This window comes from Anomaloglossus baeobatrachus, chromosome 1, assembly GCF_048569485.1.
Source record: "Anomaloglossus baeobatrachus isolate aAnoBae1 chromosome 1, aAnoBae1.hap1, whole genome shotgun sequence".
Taxonomy (NCBI): Eukaryota; Metazoa; Chordata; class Amphibia; order Anura; family Aromobatidae; genus Anomaloglossus; species Anomaloglossus baeobatrachus.
In genome coordinates, this window is record NC_134353.1 from 29,134,584 (window position 1) to 29,154,583 (window position 20,000).

Consider the following 20,000-nt stretch of genomic DNA (forward strand, 5'->3'; position numbering starts at 1 on the left):
AATAGTGGTAAACAAAATATAAGAATATTTCCATCAGGCGTGAAAGTAAAAAAAATTTATTTATATATTAGTTTTAACTTTTTTACTGTCTCTATTCATTTATTTTTGAGTCACTTCATTCTTTGGTCCAGGAATAGAAATAAATGGCGGCTTTCTAAAAAGAGCGCCACACGTGGTTACAGGTTGTATGTGGTATTGCAGCTCATCCCTATTTCCTTCAATCGAGCAGAGCAAAAACTCCAGGTAATAAACACAGACAGCGGCTGAGTGTTCTGACCCTGTACGGCCCCTGTAAGTTGCGGTGCGCGATTTTTAGCTTTTCTTTAGTCTCATGAATATCTACAAAGATGTAATAATTTGTGCAGAATTCCAGCCGAGGTGCAGCCATCAGATTAGTATATAAGGGGGGTGATGGCTGATGTGTAGTCGGAGGTGTCGGGGGAGGGGCTCTGACTTCTCATCACTGGGGGTCCAGCAGTTCAATCTCATGTGACCCTGATGAATATTGTGATGTCTGCACAGTATAGTCATTCCCAGAATCCTCTGGTCAGAGCGGATACACTGTGTTCTGCCTGATGCTGGCTCTGCGGGGGTGGAGCCAAATAGAGAGGTTCCCATTGGTGTTCTCTGACTTCCTGTGACATGCTCCGCCCCTGAGGTCTTGCACTAGGCATTTTGGCTCATGTTTTCCTTTATTCATGGAGTTTTCCCTTCTGTAACCAGATTTTAAAAGCATTAAACAGGAACAGAACATGTCTGCAGGGACGATGCCCCCTGTGGTTGTTGTGTGGTACTGCAGCTTATGGGCAGAGGTGGCGCTAACCGTGACCGGACGTTACCCTCCCGAGTCGTGTGTTTGCAGTTTGTGATTATGTAGAGCAAGGAAGCATCCCTCCCCGCCTCCACCTGGATACAGTGCAGCAGAGTGTACCCCCATAGGAGCTTAGATACAATGCTGGGGATGCACGTTTTCCATTCAGCATATTACCATGTGGTAAGTGTCGCTATGTGCCGGGCCGGCCGCACTGCGTGGGCAGGACTGCGGATAAATGAGGCCAATTAGTGAGCGATCACTTTCTAATTAGTGAGGGTTATTAGTTAATTGGCCGAGCAGCTGGAGAGCGGCCAGTGACCATATTGATGGGGCGGGTAATGAGTCGATGTCTGCGCTCTCGCCCCGCTACATCCGGACAGGCAGTTATTTATGAAAGCGCGGCAGAGCCGACATTGATTCCTAGGAGGGCGGTGTAATGCTCCATGTCACCTGTGGGGGCGCTGCGGGGGGCATTAGAACTGACGCACTATGGGGCATACACTTCTTCCTCAGTGGCGCGGTCACTGTATCACTGCATCCAATGAGAACTGATTATCTCTACATGTCCCTATGACAACACTTCCAGCTCTGGCGCTCAGTGTTATCATAGGGCCCGCAGACCACACAATCGTACCTACGGTATAAAAAAGTGGCCAGGGCAGAGGAGTCGGGTGTACTCACTGCTATAGAGACCGCGCTGACTACAGCTCCAGTGTATCCCAGAATGAACTTAGACGTGGGAGAAGGCTGCAAAACAAGAGGAGACCGTCAGCAAGTAGGTCAGAAACAATCTGCAATATACTCTGTGTTTCCATTCCCAGCAATTTCAAGATCTCTGCTTGCTGCCAGTGAATGAGCAGGTATTTACAGATAATTCTCTACACTGGATGCCACTGTAACAAACCCTCAGCTGTGAGAAGTGAACGCCGCCTCTGCTCACTGACAGAAAGCAAAGCTCCAGAGATAACACCCACAAAGTGTATGGAAGACTTACAGCCTAATAAAAAGGCTTCCCCTCCAGGAGGGGTTAACGGAGGTCCATTCAGTGAACACTGTGCCCTATGACAACACTTCTGTGCTGTAAATGTGATCACAGGGCACTAGCTAGGTCTCAGGATCACTAGTTCTCTTACACAGGCCTGAAAAAGGTAAGAGGGTCTGCACAGCAAGGGGAAGAAGAGTTGTCATAGGGACACAGAAGGCCTAGAGCGCCACCCTCTAATATTAGATCTATTACACTTTACTACAAGGAGGGAAAAAGGAGCTCAGTGACCGCTGACAGAGGGAGGCTCTTAAAGGGATTGTCCAGGTTTACTTAGGTAAAGTTTAATGGGGTTGTCCTATCAACCAAAGGTATCATAAGTGACAACTATGAATGACGGGGACAGAGCAAACAGAGAAAGACTGTACACAGGCACTACCGCTCCCATAGAGGTGAATGGAGCGGCGGTCACAGGTGCACTACCGCTCACATAGAGGTGAATGGAGCGGCGGTCACAGGTGCACTACCGCTCACATAGAGGTGAATGGAGCGGCGGTCACAGGTGCACTACCGCTCACATAGAGGTGAATGGAGCGGCGGTCACAGGTGCACTACCGCTCCCATAGAGGTGAATGGAGCGGCGGTCACAGGTGCACTACCGCTCACATAGAGGTGAATGGAGCGGCGGTCACAGGTGCACTACCGCTCCCATAGAGGTGAATGGAGCGGCGGTCACAGGTGCACTACCGCTCACATAGAGGTGAATGGAGCGGCGGTCACAGGTGCACTACCGCTCACATAGAGGTGAATGGAGCGGCAGTCACAGGTTCACTACCGCTCCCATAGAGGTGAATGGAGCGGCGGTCACAGGTGCACTACCGCTCCCATAGAGGTGAATGCAGCAGCGGTCACAGGTGCACTACCGCTCCCATAGAGGTGAATGGAGCGGCGGTCACAGGTGCACTACCGCTCCCATAGAGGTGAATGGAGCGGCGGTCACAGGTGCACTACCGCTCCCATAGAGGTGAATGGAGCGGTGGTCACAGGTGCACTACCGCTCACATAGAGGTGAATGGAGCGGTGGTCACAGGTGCACTACCGCTCACATAGAGGTGAATGGAGCGGCGGTCACAGGTGCACTACCGCTCACATAGAGGTGAATGGAGCGGAGGGCACAGGTGCACTACCGCTCACATAGAGGTGAATGGAGCGGCGGTCACAGGTGCACTACGGCTCCCTTAGAAGTGAATGGAGCAGTGGTCACAGGTGTAATACCGCTCCCATAGAGGCAACTGGAGCAATGGTCACATGTGTACTACCACTCCCACAGAGGTGAATGGAGCAGTGGTCACATGTGTACTACCACTCCCATAGAGGTGAATGGATGAGTGGTCATGTACACTACCACTCCCATAGAGGTGAATGGAGCAGTGATCGCATTTGTACTACCACTCCCATAGAGGTGAATGGAGCAGTGATCACAGGTGTACTACCGCTCCCATAGAGGTGAATGGAGCAGTGCTCACAGGTGCACTACCGCTCCCATAGAGGTGAATGGAGCAGGGCTCACAGGTGCACTACCGCTCCCATAGAGGTGAATGGGGCAGTGATCACAGGTGTACTAACACTCCAATACAGGTGAATGGAGAAGTGGTCATAGGTGTGCTACCACTACCACAGAGGTGAATGGAGCAATGGTCCCATGTGTACAATCACTCCCATAGAGGTGAATGGAGCAGTGATCAAAGGTATACTACCACTCCCATGCAGGTAAATGGAGTAGTGGTCACAGCTGCATTACCGCTCCCATGGAGGTGAATAGAGCAGTAGTCCCATAGAGGTGACTGGAGCAATGGTCACAGATGTACTACCACTCCCATAGAGATGAATGTAGCAGTGGTCACGTGTGTATTACCCCTCCCACAGAAGTGAATGGAGCAGTAGTCACAGGTATACTACCGCTCCCATAGAGGTGAATGGACCAGTGGTCACAGGTACAGTATGGCTCTCACAGAAGTGAATGGATCGGTGTTCGCATGTGCACTATTGCTCTATTCACACAGGGGCAGAGGACCCCCGTTCTTGTGATCAGATCCTCAGCGACCATATGACGAAGACACAAGAACTCCTATCTAGACAGTTTGGTCCAATGTATCAGTGCAGGTAAGATACAACAGTCTGGTCTGAAAAGATGATACTATACACTGACAACAAGCAGAGCTAGTGAAGAAACGATAAAGATTGAAAGAAAGTGTATGAGATCTTTCTGGAGGTTTCTACAACAGCTGCAAAGGTGGGAGAAATGGAAAGCGGAGGACGAGGGTACGGCCACTGCAGACGACGGGGGTACGGCCACTGCAGACGACGGGGGTACGGCCACTGCAGACGACGGGGGTACGGCCACTGCAGACGACGGGGGTACGGCCACTGCAGACGACGGGGGTACGGACACTGCAGACGACGGGGGTACGGACACTGCAGACGACGGGGGTACGGACACTGCAGACGACGGGGGTACGGACACTGCAGACGACGGGGGTACGGACACTGCAGACGACGGGGGTACGGACACTGCAGACGACGGGGGTACGGACACTGCAGACGACGGGGGTACGGACACTGCAGACGACGGGGGTACGGCCACTGCAGACGACGGGGGTACGGACACTGCAGACGACGGGGGTACGGACACTGCAGACGACGGGGGTACGGACACTGCAGATGATGGGGGTACGGACACTGCAGATGATGGGGGTACGGACACTGCAGATGATGGGGGGGTGCGGGCGAGTGTGACGCTACTTACCCTGCCAGCGACATGCAGATGACAGAAAGGATGAAAAACATGAAAATACAGTGAAAGACAGCAGCCGGGGTGAAATGTCCGTGGTGATTGGATGAGCGGCACCCCGGGGGTCGCGGGGACGGAGGCGTCTCACCTTGCTCGCGTTGCGATTTGCATAGTTGACACCCGCATTGTGACTCTGATTCAACCACTGCGGAAGAGAAAAGCAGAAAGTTATGGGGGTGTGGGCCGGGGGTCCCCGCATCACTGAGGGGTCACACAGGCTCCCGGGACCCACATCACAGCCATCATTGTGAGACTACAACTCCCAGCAGGCGCTCATCAGGCGAGGCTTTGCCCCTCATACAATGGTTCTCCACTCTTTGGATTTAGGATGTAATCTATTCACTGACAGCAAGCAGATCTGGAAAATGGGGTGGAACTGAAAACCACTAGACAAGGCTTCATTCCCTGGACAGTGAGCTGCCTGATAATGGGGGCAAGAAGTGTTGTCATGGGGATCTGACGGAGAAGCTGCGTAATTTTAATCTCCTCTTTGGGCCGCGGTGAGGGGGCTCTGCGGTGGGATCAGCCGCACTTTGTGTCTGCGCAGGGGATACGCCGGTTCCTGTGACAGGCGCAGTGTTTACCGCAGTGAACAGACGGCCCTCCGATCCACGCAGGAGTTATCAAAGCCCACGGCAGCTTTCTAAATGTCACGGTGGTGACAGCGACAAACACATGTCACCGGCTGTGAGTGGGATCAGCGCTCTGCGGATTAACCTCCTCACTGCCACACACTAGCCGACCCACAGAGACGTGCCGAACGGACAGAGCAGACAACATCCGGAAACCTGAGCCCAAAACAGCACCTGCCCCTATATACAGGAATATAACTGCTATAATACTGCCCCTATATACAAGAATATAACTGCTATAATACTGCCCCTATGTACTGGAATATAACTGCTATAATACTGCCCCTATGTACTGGAATATAACTACTATAATACTGCCCCCTATGTACAAGAATATAACTACTATAATACTGCCCCTATGTACAAGAATATAATTACTATAATACTGCCCCCTATATACAGGAATATAACTACTATAATACTGCCCCTATGTACAAGAATATAACTACTATAATACTGCCCCCTATGTACAAGAATATAACTACTATAATACTGCCCCCTATGTACAAGAATATAACTACTATAATACTGCCCCTATGTACAAGAATATAACTACTATAATACTGCCCCCTATATACAAGAATATAACTACTATAATACTGCCCCTATGTACAGAAATATAACTGCTATAATACTGCCTCCTATGTACAAGAATATAACTACTATAATACTGCTCCTATGTACAAGAATATAACTACTATAATACTGCCCCCCCATTGTACAAGAATATAACTACTATAATACTGCCCCCTATGTACAGGAATATAACTACTATAATACTGCCCCCTATGTACAAGAATATAACTGCTATAATACTGCCCCCTATGTACAAGAATATAACTACTATAATACTGCTCCTATGTACAAGAATATAACCACTATAATACTGCCCCCTATGTACAGGAATATAACTGCTATAATACTGCCCCCTATGTACAAGAATATAACTACTATAATACTGCTCTTATGTACAAGAATATAACTACTATAATACTGCCCCCCCATTGTACAAGAATATAACTACTATAATACTGCCCCCTATGTACAGGAATATAACTACTATAATACTGCCCCCTATGTACAAGAATATAACTGCTATAATACTGCCCCCTATGTACAAGAATATAACTACTATAATACTGCTCCTATGTACAAGAATATAACCACTATAATACTGCCCCCTATGTACAGGAATATAACTGCTATAATACTGCCCCCTATGTACAAGAATATAACTACTATAATACTGCTCTTATGTACAAAAATATAACCACTATAATACTGCCCCCTATGTACAGGAATATAACTGCTATAATACTGCCCCCTATGTACAGGAATATAACTACTATAATACTGCCCCCTATGTACAAGAATATAACTACTATAATACTGCCCCCTATATACAAGAATATATCTACTATAATACTGCTCCTATGTACAAGAATATAACTACAATAATACTGCCCCTATGTACAGGAATATAACTGCTATAATACTGCCCCTATGTACAAGAATATAACTACTATAATACTGCCCCTATATACAAGAATATAACTGCTATAATACTGCCCCTATATACAAGAATATAACTTCTATAATACTGCCCCCTATGTACAAGAATATAACTACTATAATACTGCCCCTATGTACAAGAATATAATTACTATAATACTGCCCCCTATATACAGGAATATAACTACTATAATACTGCCCCTATGTACAAGAATATAACTACTATAATACTGCCCCCTATGTACAAGAATATAACTACTATAATACTGCCCCCTATGTACAAGAATATAACTACTATAATACTGCCCCCCTATGTACAAGAATATAACTACTATAATACTGCCCCTATGTACAAGAATATAATTACTATAATACTGCCCCCTATATACAGGAATATAACTACTATAATACTGGCCCCTATATACAAGAATATAACTACTATAATACTGCCCCTATGTACAAGAATATAACTACTATAATACTGCCCCTATGTACAAGAATATAACTACTATAATACTGCCCCCTATATACAAGAATATAACTACTATAATACTGCCCCTATGTACAGAAATATAACTGCTATAATACTGCCTCCTATGTACAAGAATATAACTACTATAATACTGCTCCTATGTACAAGAATATAACTACTATAATACTGCCCCTATGTACCAGAATATAACTACTATAATACTGCCCCCTATATACAAGAATATAACTACTATAATACTGCTCCTATGTACAAGAATATAACTACTATAATACTGCCCCCCCATTGTACAAGAATATAACTACTATAATACTGCTCCTATGTACAAGAATATAACTACTATAATAGTGCTCCTATGTACAAGAATATAACTACTATAATACTGCCCCTATATACAAGAATATAACTGCTATAATACTGCCCCTATATACAAGAATATAACTACTATAATACTGCCCCTATGTACAAGAATATAACTACTATAATACTGCCCCCTATGTACAGGAATATAACTACTATAATACTGCCCCCTATGTACAAGAATATAACTACTATAATACTGCCCCTATGTACAAGAATATTACTATAATACTGCCCCTATGTACAAGAATATAACTACTATAATAGTGCCCCCTATGTACAAGAATATAACTGCTACAATACTGCTCCTATGTACAAGAATATAACTACTATAATACTGCCCCTATGTACAAGAATATAACTACTATAATACTGCCCCCTATGTACAAGAATATAACTACTATAATACTGCCCCTATGTACAAGAATATAACTACTATAATACTGCCCCTATGTACAGGAATATAACTACTATAATACTGCCCCTATGTACAGGAATATAACTACTATAATACTGCTCCTATGTACAAGAATATAACTGCTATAATACTGCCCCTGTGTACAAGAATATAACTACTATAATACTGCCCCCTATATACAAGAATATAACTACTATAATACTGCTCCTATGTACAAGAATATAACTACTATAATACTGCCCCTATGTACAGGAATATAACTACTATAATACTGCCTCTATGTACAAGAATATAACTACTATAATACTGCACTTATATACAAGAATATAACTACTATAAAATACTGCTCCCTATGTACAAGAATATAACTACTATAATACTGCCTGCTATGTAGAAGACCCCACTGTAACCCTTGCCCGGCCCCCTGCTGTCTCTGTACAGAAAGCCTCTTACCTGCCAGAAGACTGTAGATGACAGGGTCTGATTTGGCAGCAGAAGACCCACAACCTGTAGAAGTAAATACAAGACATTAGGCATGGCTGGTCAGTGAGTCTTGGGATCGGAGCTTGTATTCTGGATGATGGGATGCTCCAGTGCCGGATTACTGGAAGGCATGATATGACTCCTCCGAACTGCGCTCGGTCAGACAGCAGGAGAGTCACCGGAACAACATATGAAATATGAATGCGGCAGATCTAAAAATATCCGGGATTCGTTCAGGTCTGTGGACAATCAGTCAGCGGAGCGCGGCGTGCAGCCATCCACCATCACTCCGCAGCATACCCACATCTGAGGATTGCATTTCTAAGGTTATTTAAGAGCATAGATCCAAACTACAAAGACATCCCTATAGTCTGTGCTGGAAGCATCTGTCAATAAGAACGGAAAAATAAATAAATAAAAATAAATAATATGTATTCACTATAGAGGCTGCTGGCTGTGTCTGTGTGTGTACATATATACATACACACAGTAATATATATATAACTAACTAAATTATATATATATATATATATATATTATATATATTATATATATATATATATATATTATATATATTATATATAAAAAAAACCTATATAACATATATATATATATAACTAATTATATATATATATATATATATATATATATATACACTGTATAATGTGTGTGTGTGTGTGTATGTGTATATATATATATATATATATATATAGTATAATATGTATATTGTATAATATATATATATGTATAATGTATATTGTATAATATAAATATATATGTAAATATATATATTTATATTATACAATATACATTATACATATATATATTATACAATATACATATTATACTATATATATATATATATACACATACACACATACACACATTATACAGTATTATACAGTGTATATATGAATACACACACACACACATTATACAGTATATATATATATATATATATATATATATATATATATATATATAATGTATACACACACACACACACACACACAGACACATATATATATGTGGCGCCCCTGAGGCTGCCATCGCCACAGAGGTACTGCACCTCAGTCAGAGGTGTGGTGCCCCATCCTGCGTAAGACAGAGGCCATCTATTGGTTCACGCATCAAAAACCTGCAGACACCCAAGTTTTAGCTCACACATTAGGTCAGGGCGGGGCAGGGGCCATTAATGCTGTGAGCAGTATCTGGCTATGGCACTTACTCCCCGTGCAGAACCATCTAGAGGGAGGAGCTTAGTGGTGAGGTGTCGGAGGTAAAATGGGCAGAGCTAAGTTTGAAAGTTGACAGTGGACCGTGGACAGAGTCAGGCTGGTTTCACACTACGTTTATTTAACATGCGTCAGGAACGTTTTTTTGCTGCAAAAGCGGATCCTGCTTTTACAGCAAAAAACGCATGCAAACGCATCTGTTATTTTGCAGGATCCTGCACTGGATGTTTAGGGGCGGGCATTGGAGTCATGTGATCGGGAGTGAGGGGAGCTAGACTGGGAGCCGGCTTCTGACAGCTGCAGACGCTGGTAACCAAGGTAAACATCGGCCTTGGATACCCGATATTTATCTTGGTTACGAGTGTCTGCAGCTGCTAGGAGCAGGGCTGTCTGTACACGTAACCAACGTAAACATCGGGTAACTAAGAGAAGTGGTTACCCGATATTTACCTTGGTTACGAGTGTCCGCAGCTCTCAGGTGGAGGAGACGGAGGGGAGGAAGGGGGAAAGACAGATAGAGAGAGAGAGGGTGAGGGAGGGAGGAGGAGAGAGAGACAGATCACGCGAGACTGGTTCTGGGCATGCTCAGTAGAGCAAGCAGGATCCTGTCTATCAGCATGCCAGCGTTCACATGCGTTTGCGTGCTGTTTAGTCAGGATCCGGTGACATGCAGTATTTGGACGCAGCTCAAAAACGCTACAAGTAGCGTTTTTGAAAGATGTAAAAAAACTGCAAGTCGCTGGATCCTCACTATAACGCACGCAAACGCAGGTGAACGCATGTTAACGTGAGTCCATTGCAAATGCATTGAAGTGAAAACGCATTTGCACTGGATCCGTTTTTCCGCTAAAAAACCGTTATGGACGGATGTTAAATAAACGTAGTGTGAAACCAGCCTCAGTCAGTCAGGAGGAGGGAGGAGAGAGACGAGGAGTGAGGGTCCCGGGGTCCTGCTCGGCTCTGAGGAGACTGACGAGAGAATCTCAGAGACTTAGGGGAAGAGTGTGTCAGACCCCCTATAGTCATATTTGACAAGCAACAGCTTAAGTTGAAGGGATTGGTGGCACATGGGGTCCCGGTCCCTAGGCTAGGACGATACTTCAGGACTTCCTAGTAACACCGGAGGCCGGGGTGGCTGTACGCACCTCTGGGTCACAAGCAGCACACAAATCCGCTGGAAGGGGAGCACAGAGGACCAGGGAGCTGGGCAGGCAGAAGTCCCTTTGAAGATTCCCGGATGGAGCCAGGCAGGCAACATTCCCACTGGTGGTCCGTGGCCCCTGGCTCAGGGCACGGTGTGTGGAGGCGCAGGACAGGAGGGTGAGCGCAGAGAGACGGCCAGGAAAGGCAAACAAAAGGGAGAACCGGTACTGGCCTCCTTATTCAGGATCGGTGGTTGCCCATCACTGAGGATCCCGGCATACCATGGTGGACTAATCTGTCACCTGAGAACTAGTACAGTGAGTAAAAGACTAGTTGCAAAGCCCTGGTGTCGTCTCCTTCCTCCTGCCTCACAACCTGACATCAAAGCCTTTTCCTATCAGCAACGGTTATCTCAGGGTCTCACTCTACCTATGGGGAGTGAGAAAACCTCAGCTGCGCCCTCATCACCTGCCCCGAGAAACCCACAGCGCAGCGGCGGCTCACGAGGCCGCAAAACCACAGGTGGTGTCAACTTTAAATAAATCTCTAAAAATATAACTCCTAGCATCATCCCCTATTATTTGAAAAACACCGCCAGGGTCACGAAGGCAGAACCCCGCCACCGCTGAAGACCCCGGACTAGTCCGGGCCGGTTCAGAGTACCTCCAGCCCTGGGGCGGGCATGTCATTTTATATATAATATATATATATACATATAATGTGAGGTAGCAGCGTTGTTTGGGCAAAAACGTGAGGCAGTGAGGCAGCAGCGTGTTCACACCAACAGTCTATTTATTGTTGCAGCATAAATAGATCCAAATTCCCACAGTCAAAGTCTCTTCCGGATCACAGCCGGTGCATATAGACAAATTCTTTGCATCAAAAAGTCTTGTTACCTTAGGACCCCGATAACCGCAGGGATCTGTGTAAGGTTCTCCTAGGCTCACACTCTTGGCCTGTGTTCACTCCACACAGAGCCAGCCCAGCTCACACAGCATGTGTTAGCTTCACCAAGCCTGGCTCTCAACTGAGACACACCCTGCTGTGCTAGGCATGATTTAAACGAAAATGCCGGACATGAGGATTGCTACAAAACCTGGACTGGGAGGAGGGATCTGCCTCCCTGTTACCCTTTGTGCTATACTCCCAGTAATAGCTATAGCAAACTCAGAGGGTTTCCAGACACATTCTGGGGGACACATAGCGGTCTTCAAATATTACCCCTGTCACTGCCTCACATATTCCCCCCCTCAGTTCAAACGGGCGGGGTTGAACTTTTGCCAAATATACAGGGACCTCTGGACAGGGCATCCGCATTGCCCTGCAACCTACCAGCCCGGTGTTCCACAGAAAAGTGAAAGTTCTGCAAGGAGAGAAACCACCTGGTGACTCTAGCATTTCTCTCCCTAGCATTCCTCATCCAGACCAAAGGGGAGTGGTCTGTCACCAGGCGAAAGTGTCGCCCCAGCAGGTAGTAGCGTAGGGATTCCAGAGCCCATTTTATGGCCAGGCACTCCTTCTCCACTATGCTATAATTCTTCTCTGCCGGGGTGAGTTTTCTACTCAAATAGGTGACCGGGTGCTCTTCTCCATCTACCTCCTGGGACAGAACCGCACCAAGACCCACCTCAGAGGCATCTGCCTGTACTATAAACTCCCCCCAGACCCACCTCAGATGCATCTGCCTGTACTATAAACTCCCCCCAGACCCACCTCAGAGGCATCTGCCTGTACTATAAACTCCCCCCAGACCCACCTCAGAGGCATCTGCCTGTACTATAAACTCCCCCCAGACCCACCTCAGAGGCATCTGCCTGTACTATAAACTCCCCCCAGACCCACCTCAGAGGCATCTGCCTGTACTATAAACTCCCCCCAGACCCACCTCAGAGGCATCTGCCTGTACTATAAACTCCCCCCAGACCCACCTCAGAGGCATCTGCCTGTACTATAAACTCCCCCCAGACCCACCTCAGAGGCATCTGCCTGTACTATAAACTCCCCCCAGACCCACCTCAGAGGCATCTGCCTGTACTATAAACTCCCCCCAGACCCACCTCAGAGGCATCTGCCTGTACTATAAACTCCCCCCATACCCACCTCAGAGGCATCTGCCTGTACTATAAACTCCCCCCAGACCCACCTCAGAGGCATCTGCCTGTACTATAAACTCCCCCCAGACCCACCTCAGAGGCATCTGCCTGTACTATAAACTCCCCCCAGACCCACCTCAGAGGCATCTGCCTGTACTATAAACTCCCCCCAGACCCACCTCAGAGGCATCTGCCTGTACTATAAACTCCCCCCAGACCCACCTCAGAGGCATCCGCCTGTACTATAAACTCCCCCCAGACCCACCTCAGAGGTATCTGCCTGTACTATAAACTCCCCCCCAGACCCACCTCAGAGGCATCTGCCTGTACTATAAACTCCCCCCAGACCCACCTCAGAGACATCTGCCTGTACTATAAACTCCCCCCAGACCCACCTCAGAGGCATCTGCCTGTACTATAAAACTCCCCCCAGACCCACCTCAGAGGTATCTGCCTGTACTATAAACTCCCCCCAGACCCACCTCAGAGGCATCTGTCTGTACTATAAACTCCCCCCAGACCCACCTCAGAGGCATCTGCCTGTACTATAAACTCCTTTTGAAAGTCAGGGTTGACAAGGACAGGCTGACCACATAGGACTACCTTTAGCACCTGAAAGGCTTCCTCTGCTTGTGTAGTCCAGTGGACCATGACCGACTTCTTCCCTTTTAAAAGATCGGACAAAGGCGCCGACCTTCCAGCAAAATTGGGTATGAATCGTCGGTAATACCCCATTATACCCAGAAAGGCTCTTACCTGTTTTGTGGTAAGGGGACGAGGCCAGTTTTGAATGGCTTTGATTTTGTTTACTTGTGGCTTGATAACCCCTTGGCCTATCACATACCCCAAGTAACGGGCTTCTTTGAGACCCATAGCACATTTGCTTGGATTCGCCGTCAGACCAGCAGCTCTGAGCGAATCCACTACCGCTTGTACCTGAGATAAGTGGGTGCTCCAGTCACTGCTATAGATGATGATGTCATCCAAATATGCGGAGGCATATGGTTGATGGGGTTCTAACACTATGTCCATTAATCTCTGAAACGTGGCCGGAGCCCCATGTAAACCAAATGGCAAGACGACATAGTGATAGAGCCCCCCTGGCGTGACAAAAGCGGTCTTTTCTTTTGCCGCCTCTGTCAGCGGCACCTGCCAGTAACCTTTAGTGAGATCAAGAGTCGTGAAGTACTGGGCCCGTCCCAGTCTCTCTATCAGCTCATCGACCCTGGGCATGGGATACATATCAAACTTCGATACCTCATTTAACTTTCGGAAGTCATTACAGAATCTTAAAGAACCGTCTGGTTTCGGGATCAGCACAATGGGACTGGCCCATTCGCTCGTGGATTTTTCAATAACCCCTAGTTGGAGCATCTTTTTTACCTCCTCCGCAATGGCTTGCCTACGAGCCTCTGGTACCCGGTATGGCCTCAGGCGTACCCTTACTTGAGGCTCGGTGACAATATCATGGTGGATTACGGTTGTTCGGCCGCGTAGGCTTGAGAACACATCCGTATTCCGCTGCACTAACCTCCGAGACTCCCATCTCTGCTGTTTTGAGAGAGAATCCCCTATCCTCACTCCCAATTCATCATCAGGGGACTCCTCCTTTGTTGTTGTCAAGGCACCTGAAAAGGTTAGGTCCAACGTTACATCAGCCACCATACATTCCCTGTCTTTCCATGCCTTCAGCAGGTTTACATGGTAGATTTGCTCTGGTTTTCTTCTACCTGGCTGATACACCTTATAGTTTACTTCCCCCACTTTCTCCCGGATCTCATAGGGACCTTGCCATTTGGCTAAGAACTTACTTTCTGCAGTAGGTATTAGGACTAAGACACGATCTCCCGGTTTAAAAGACCTGATGGAGGCCTTTCTATTATACTGAGTACTTTGGGCTGCCTGAGCATCCAGCAAATGCTCTTTAACAATGGGCATTATTGCCGTGATACGATCCTGCATACCCATAACGTATTCCACTGTGCTTTTGTGAGGGGTGGGCTCCTGTTCCCAAGTTTCCTTAACTATATCCAGCAGTCCCCGCGGATGTCTGCCATACAGTAACTCAAATGGCGAGAACCCGGTGGAAGATTGTGGGACCTCGCGGATAGCGAACATTAAATAGGGCAATAACATGTCCCAATCTTTCCCCTCTTTGGAGACCACCTTTTTCAACATAGCCTTTAGAGTTTTATTAAAACGTTCCACTAGACCATCAGTCTGGGGATGGTACACCGACGTGCGTAGCTGCTTGATCTGGAGGAGTTTGCACAGTTCCTTTGTAATTTTAGACATAAAGGGAGTGCCCTGATCGGTCAGGATTTCTTTGGGTAACCCCACGCGACAGAACATAGCAAACAACTCCCGAGCAATAAGCCTCGCCGAGGTGTGACGTAGTGGAATGGCCTCCGGATAACGTGTCGCGTAATCCATCACTACCAGGATGTGCTGGTGACCACGGGCTGATTTTACAATGGGTCCGATCAGATCCATAGCAATCCGCTCAAAAGGCACCTCTATAATGGGTAAAGGTATCAGAGGACTACGGAAACGGTGCGTTGGTGCGGTCAACTGACAAACTGGGCAGGACTCACAGAACCTCTTGATTTCTGCGCCGACCCCTGCCCAGTAAAACCGCTGAAACATGCGTTCCCGCGTTTTCTCTTCACCTAGGTGCCCACTCATTAGGTGGTTATGAGCCAATTCCAAGGTCTGACGGCGGTACGGCTGAGGGACCACCAACTGTTCCACTATTTCCCCCCGGATTGTATCAACCCGATAGAGCAACTCTCGCTTTAGAGCCATGTAGGGAGTTTCCAGCCTGGCACCAGGCCGCTGGGGTACCCCATCAATTACCTGTACATTTCCACGTCCAGGAGCCAATGTGGGGTCCCGGAGCTGTGCTGTTCCGAAATTATCTGGAGACACGTTCAACTCCGGGATTGCCTCGGGTGGCTCAACCTCTCCTGCCATTACCTCTAGGGGGAACCTGGCAGGGTTACACTCTGTCCCTATAGTGGTGACCCCTACGGCAGGTATCCCTGAGTCGGGATCGTCCGGCTCAGGGCCTGGTTCAACCATACACCTCGGAGGGCTAGGTCGCCTCCCACATAATGTCCAGAACAGGGGCAAGTCTCTTCCCAAAATAACAGCATATGGAAGTCTTTTCATCACCCCCACTTCATGTTGTACCTCTCCACACGAGGTAGCAATGGTGACCCTTTCCATAGGGTATTCACGTAGGTCTCCATGAATACAAAGTACCCCTACTTTATGTCCCGTAGGGTTTTCCCCGGAGACCAAGGAGGCATGTACAAGAGTCACTAAACTTCCTGAGTCCAACAAAGCCTCTGCTGTATAGCCATTAACACGTACTTTGCAGAGATGGGGCTCCTCCCCCATAGTAACAGTGCTTACGGTACAAACAGTATGGGCATACATTGATACCCGGCGAGCGTACCGGCAGTCCATGGGTTCTGATGTGAGTGGGCACTGTGCCATCACATGCCCGAGCTGATGGCACCGCCAGCACATAACAGCAGAGGTGTCCCTGTTTCGGGTGTCTGACTTTGGGGAACCGGGACTCCTACTGACCTTAGTCTGGGGTTTACTCTCTGCCAGGGCTGAAGACGGAGCAGCACCCGAGGAGGGACGGGAGTCTTTTACCAACTGTGAAGGGGGCGTATCCCTACGGAGTGCCCGCCGTGAAGCAGAGTCCCGGACCAACTCCTGGGTAGCTGTGTAGCGTTCCACCAAATTCACTAGCTGGTCTAGGGTACCGGGGTCCCCCTGTCCCACCCACCGTTGAATGGGGGCTGGCAAAGTCCGCACAAACCGTTCAATCACCACCCGCTCAATCATCTGTCCGGGGTTCAAGGCCTCCGGCTGCAGCCATTTTTTTACAAGGTCCAGTAAGACATGGGCCTGTGAGCGTGCAGGTTTTCCCTCCTCAAAGGACCACTGGTTCACTCGTTGGGCCCGGAGATAAGTGTTAACCCCCATTCGTGCAAGGATCTCACCTTTCAGTATGCCATAGTCCTTGGCATCCTCCGTGCTGAGATCCAGGTAGGCTTTTTGGGGTTCACCTACCAAGAACGGGGCCACGACATCAGTCCAACGGTCGGTAGACAATTTCTCTCGCTCAGCGGTCCTCTCAAACACGGAGAGAAAGGCTTCTGGGTCGTCCTCTGCACTCATCTTCGTAAGTGCTGCCCTTACTCTGTCCTGGGCCGCAGGAAGGACTGGATGACCTGGAGTTACCGCTGGGAGCGCTTCTCGCAGAGCAGAAAGCTGCTTAGCCAACAAGCTGTTTGTCTCCTGTTGCTGAATGAACGCCCGCTGGAGCTGGACATTGGTTTGTTGCTGCTGAGCATTAGCCTGGGCCAGCTGCTTTACAAGATCCTCCATGGTGGCTGCTGAGTTAAACTGTAACTTTGCAGGCTTGATCATAAACATGTGAAAACTGGGTTGTTGCCCCTAGCAACCAGGCTGCAACGCCTGCAGGCTTCGTGGACCCGCCGATCCACCGTAAACAGTCAGTAGAAAAAAAAATTATTTTTTTTTTTTCCGGGTAAGTACCTCTTAGGCCATTGCCCTTAGCAACCAGGCTGCCATGCCCGCATTCTCCACCATAATGTGAGGTAGCAGCGTTGTTTGGGCAAAAACGTGAGGCAGTGAGGCAGCAGCGTGTTCACACCAACAGTCTATTTATTGTTGCAGCATAAATAGATCCAAATTCCCACAGTCAAAGTCTCTTCCGGATCACAGCCGGTGCATATAGACAAATTCTTTGCATCAAAAAGTCTTGTTACCTTAGGACCCCGTTAACCGCAGGGATCTGTATAAGGTTCTCCTAGGCTCACACTCTTGGCCTGTGTTCACTCCACACAGAGCCAGCCCAGCTCACACCGCATGTGTTAGCTTCACCAAGCCTGGCTCTCAACTGAGACACACCCTGCTGTGCTCTGCATGATTTAAACGAAAATGCCGGACATGAGGATTGCTACAAAACCAGACTGGGAGGAGGGATCTGCCTCCCTGTTACCCTTTGTGCTATACTCCCAGTAATAGCTATAGCAAACTCAGAGGGTTTCCAGACACATTCTGGGGGACACATAGCGGTCTTCAAATATTACCCCTGTCACTGCCTCACAATATACACACACACACATATATATATATTATATATATTATATATATATATATTATATATATATATATATATATATATATATATATATATATATATATACACACACACACACATACACACACACACACACACACAAATACAGTGCTGGCCGAAAGTATTGGCACCCTGCAATTCTGTCAGTTTCTTCTTGAAAATGATTGCAATCACAAATTCTTTGGTATTATTATCTTCATTTAATTTGTCTTCAATGAGAAAAAAAAAATTGTCATAAAGCCAAATTGGATATAATTCCACACCAAACATAAAAAAGGGGTGGACAAAAGTATTGGCACTGTTTGAAAAATCCTGTGATGCTTCTGTAATTTGTGTAATAACAGCCCCTGTAACTTACCTGTGGCACCTAACAGGTGCTGGCAATAATAAATCACACTTGCAGCCAGTTGACATGGATTAAAGTTGACTCAGCCTCTGTCCTGTGTCCTTGTGTGCACCACATTGAGCATGGAGAAAAGAAAGAAGACCAAAGAACTGTCTGAGGACTTGAGAATCCAAATTGTGAGGAAGCATGAGCAATCTCAAGGCTACAAGTCCATCTCCAAAGACCTGAAAGTTCCTGTGTCTACGGTGCGCAGTGTCATCAAGAAGTGTAAAGCCCATGGCACTGTGGTAACCTCCCTAGATGTGGAAGGAAAAGAAAAATTGACGAGAGATTTCAACACAAGATTGTGCGGATGGTGGATAAAGAACCTCGACTAACATCCAAACAAGTTCAAGCTGCCCTGCAGTCCGAGGGTACAACAGTGTCAACCCGTACTATCCGTCGGCGTCTGAATGAAAAGGGACTCTATGGTAGGATACCCAGGAAGACCCCACTTCTTACCCCGAGACATAAAAAAGCCAGGCTGGAGTTTGCCAAAACTTACCTGAGAAAGCCTAAAACGCTTTGGAAGAATGTTCTCTGGTCAGATAAGACAAAAGTAGAGCTTTTTGGGAAAAGCCATCAACATAGAGTTTACAGGGGAAAAAAGAGGCATTCAAAGAAAAGAACACGGTCCCTACAGTCAAACATGGCGGAGGTTCCCTGATGTTTTGGGGTTGCTTTGCTGCCTCTGGCACTGGACTGCGTGACCGTGTGCATGGCATTATGAAGTCTGAAGACTACCAACAAATTTTGCAGCACAATGTAGGGCCCAGTGTGAGAAAGCTGGGTCTCCCTCAGACTTCATGGGTCTTCCAGCAGGACAATGACCCAAAACACACTTCAAAAAGCACTAGAAAATGGTTTGTGAGAAAGCACTGGAGACTACTAAAGTGGCCAGCAATGAGTCCAGACCTGAACCCCATAGAGCACCTGTGGAGAGATCTCAAAATGGCAGTTTGGAGAAGGCACCCTTCACATCTCAGGGACCTGGAGCAGTTTACAAAGAAGAATTTGATTTTTGTTTCATTCTCTTTTGTGTTTTTTTCATTGCAAGCAAAATAAATGAAGATAATAATACCAAAGAATTTGTGATTGCAATCATTTTCAAGAAGAAACTGAGTATTATCTGACAGAATTGCAGGGGTGCCAACAATACTGTATATATATATATATATACACACACACACACACACACATTATCTATCTATATACATATATTATGATCTAATTTATATATACACACACACACATACATATATGTGTGTAAAATTATATTATATATAATAAAAATAAAATGTAATATATATAAAAATGTATTTTTATAATATAATTATATATACCGTATTTTTCGCTTTATAAGACGCACTTTTGTTCCCCCAAATTTTGGGGGTGCGTCTTATAATCCAAATATACG

At 46.7% G+C, this 20,000-nt stretch overlaps 1 protein-coding gene across 1 annotated transcript in view; it reads right to left on the reverse strand.

Moving 5' to 3' along the window:
• Nucleotides 1-20,000, reverse strand: part of SFXN5 (sideroflexin 5) — a 261,225-nt gene that overhangs the window by 181,946 nt on the left and 59,279 nt on the right. The window contains exons 7-9 of the mRNA XM_075346236.1: nt 8,513-8,566; nt 4,736-4,792; nt 1,496-1,561 (exon numbers count right to left, since the gene is read on the reverse strand). Of these exons, the coding sequence (XP_075202351.1) occupies nt 1,496-1,561; nt 4,736-4,792; nt 8,513-8,566 (177 nt within the window). The remainder of the gene's footprint in view (nt 1-1,495; nt 1,562-4,735; nt 4,793-8,512; nt 8,567-20,000) is intronic.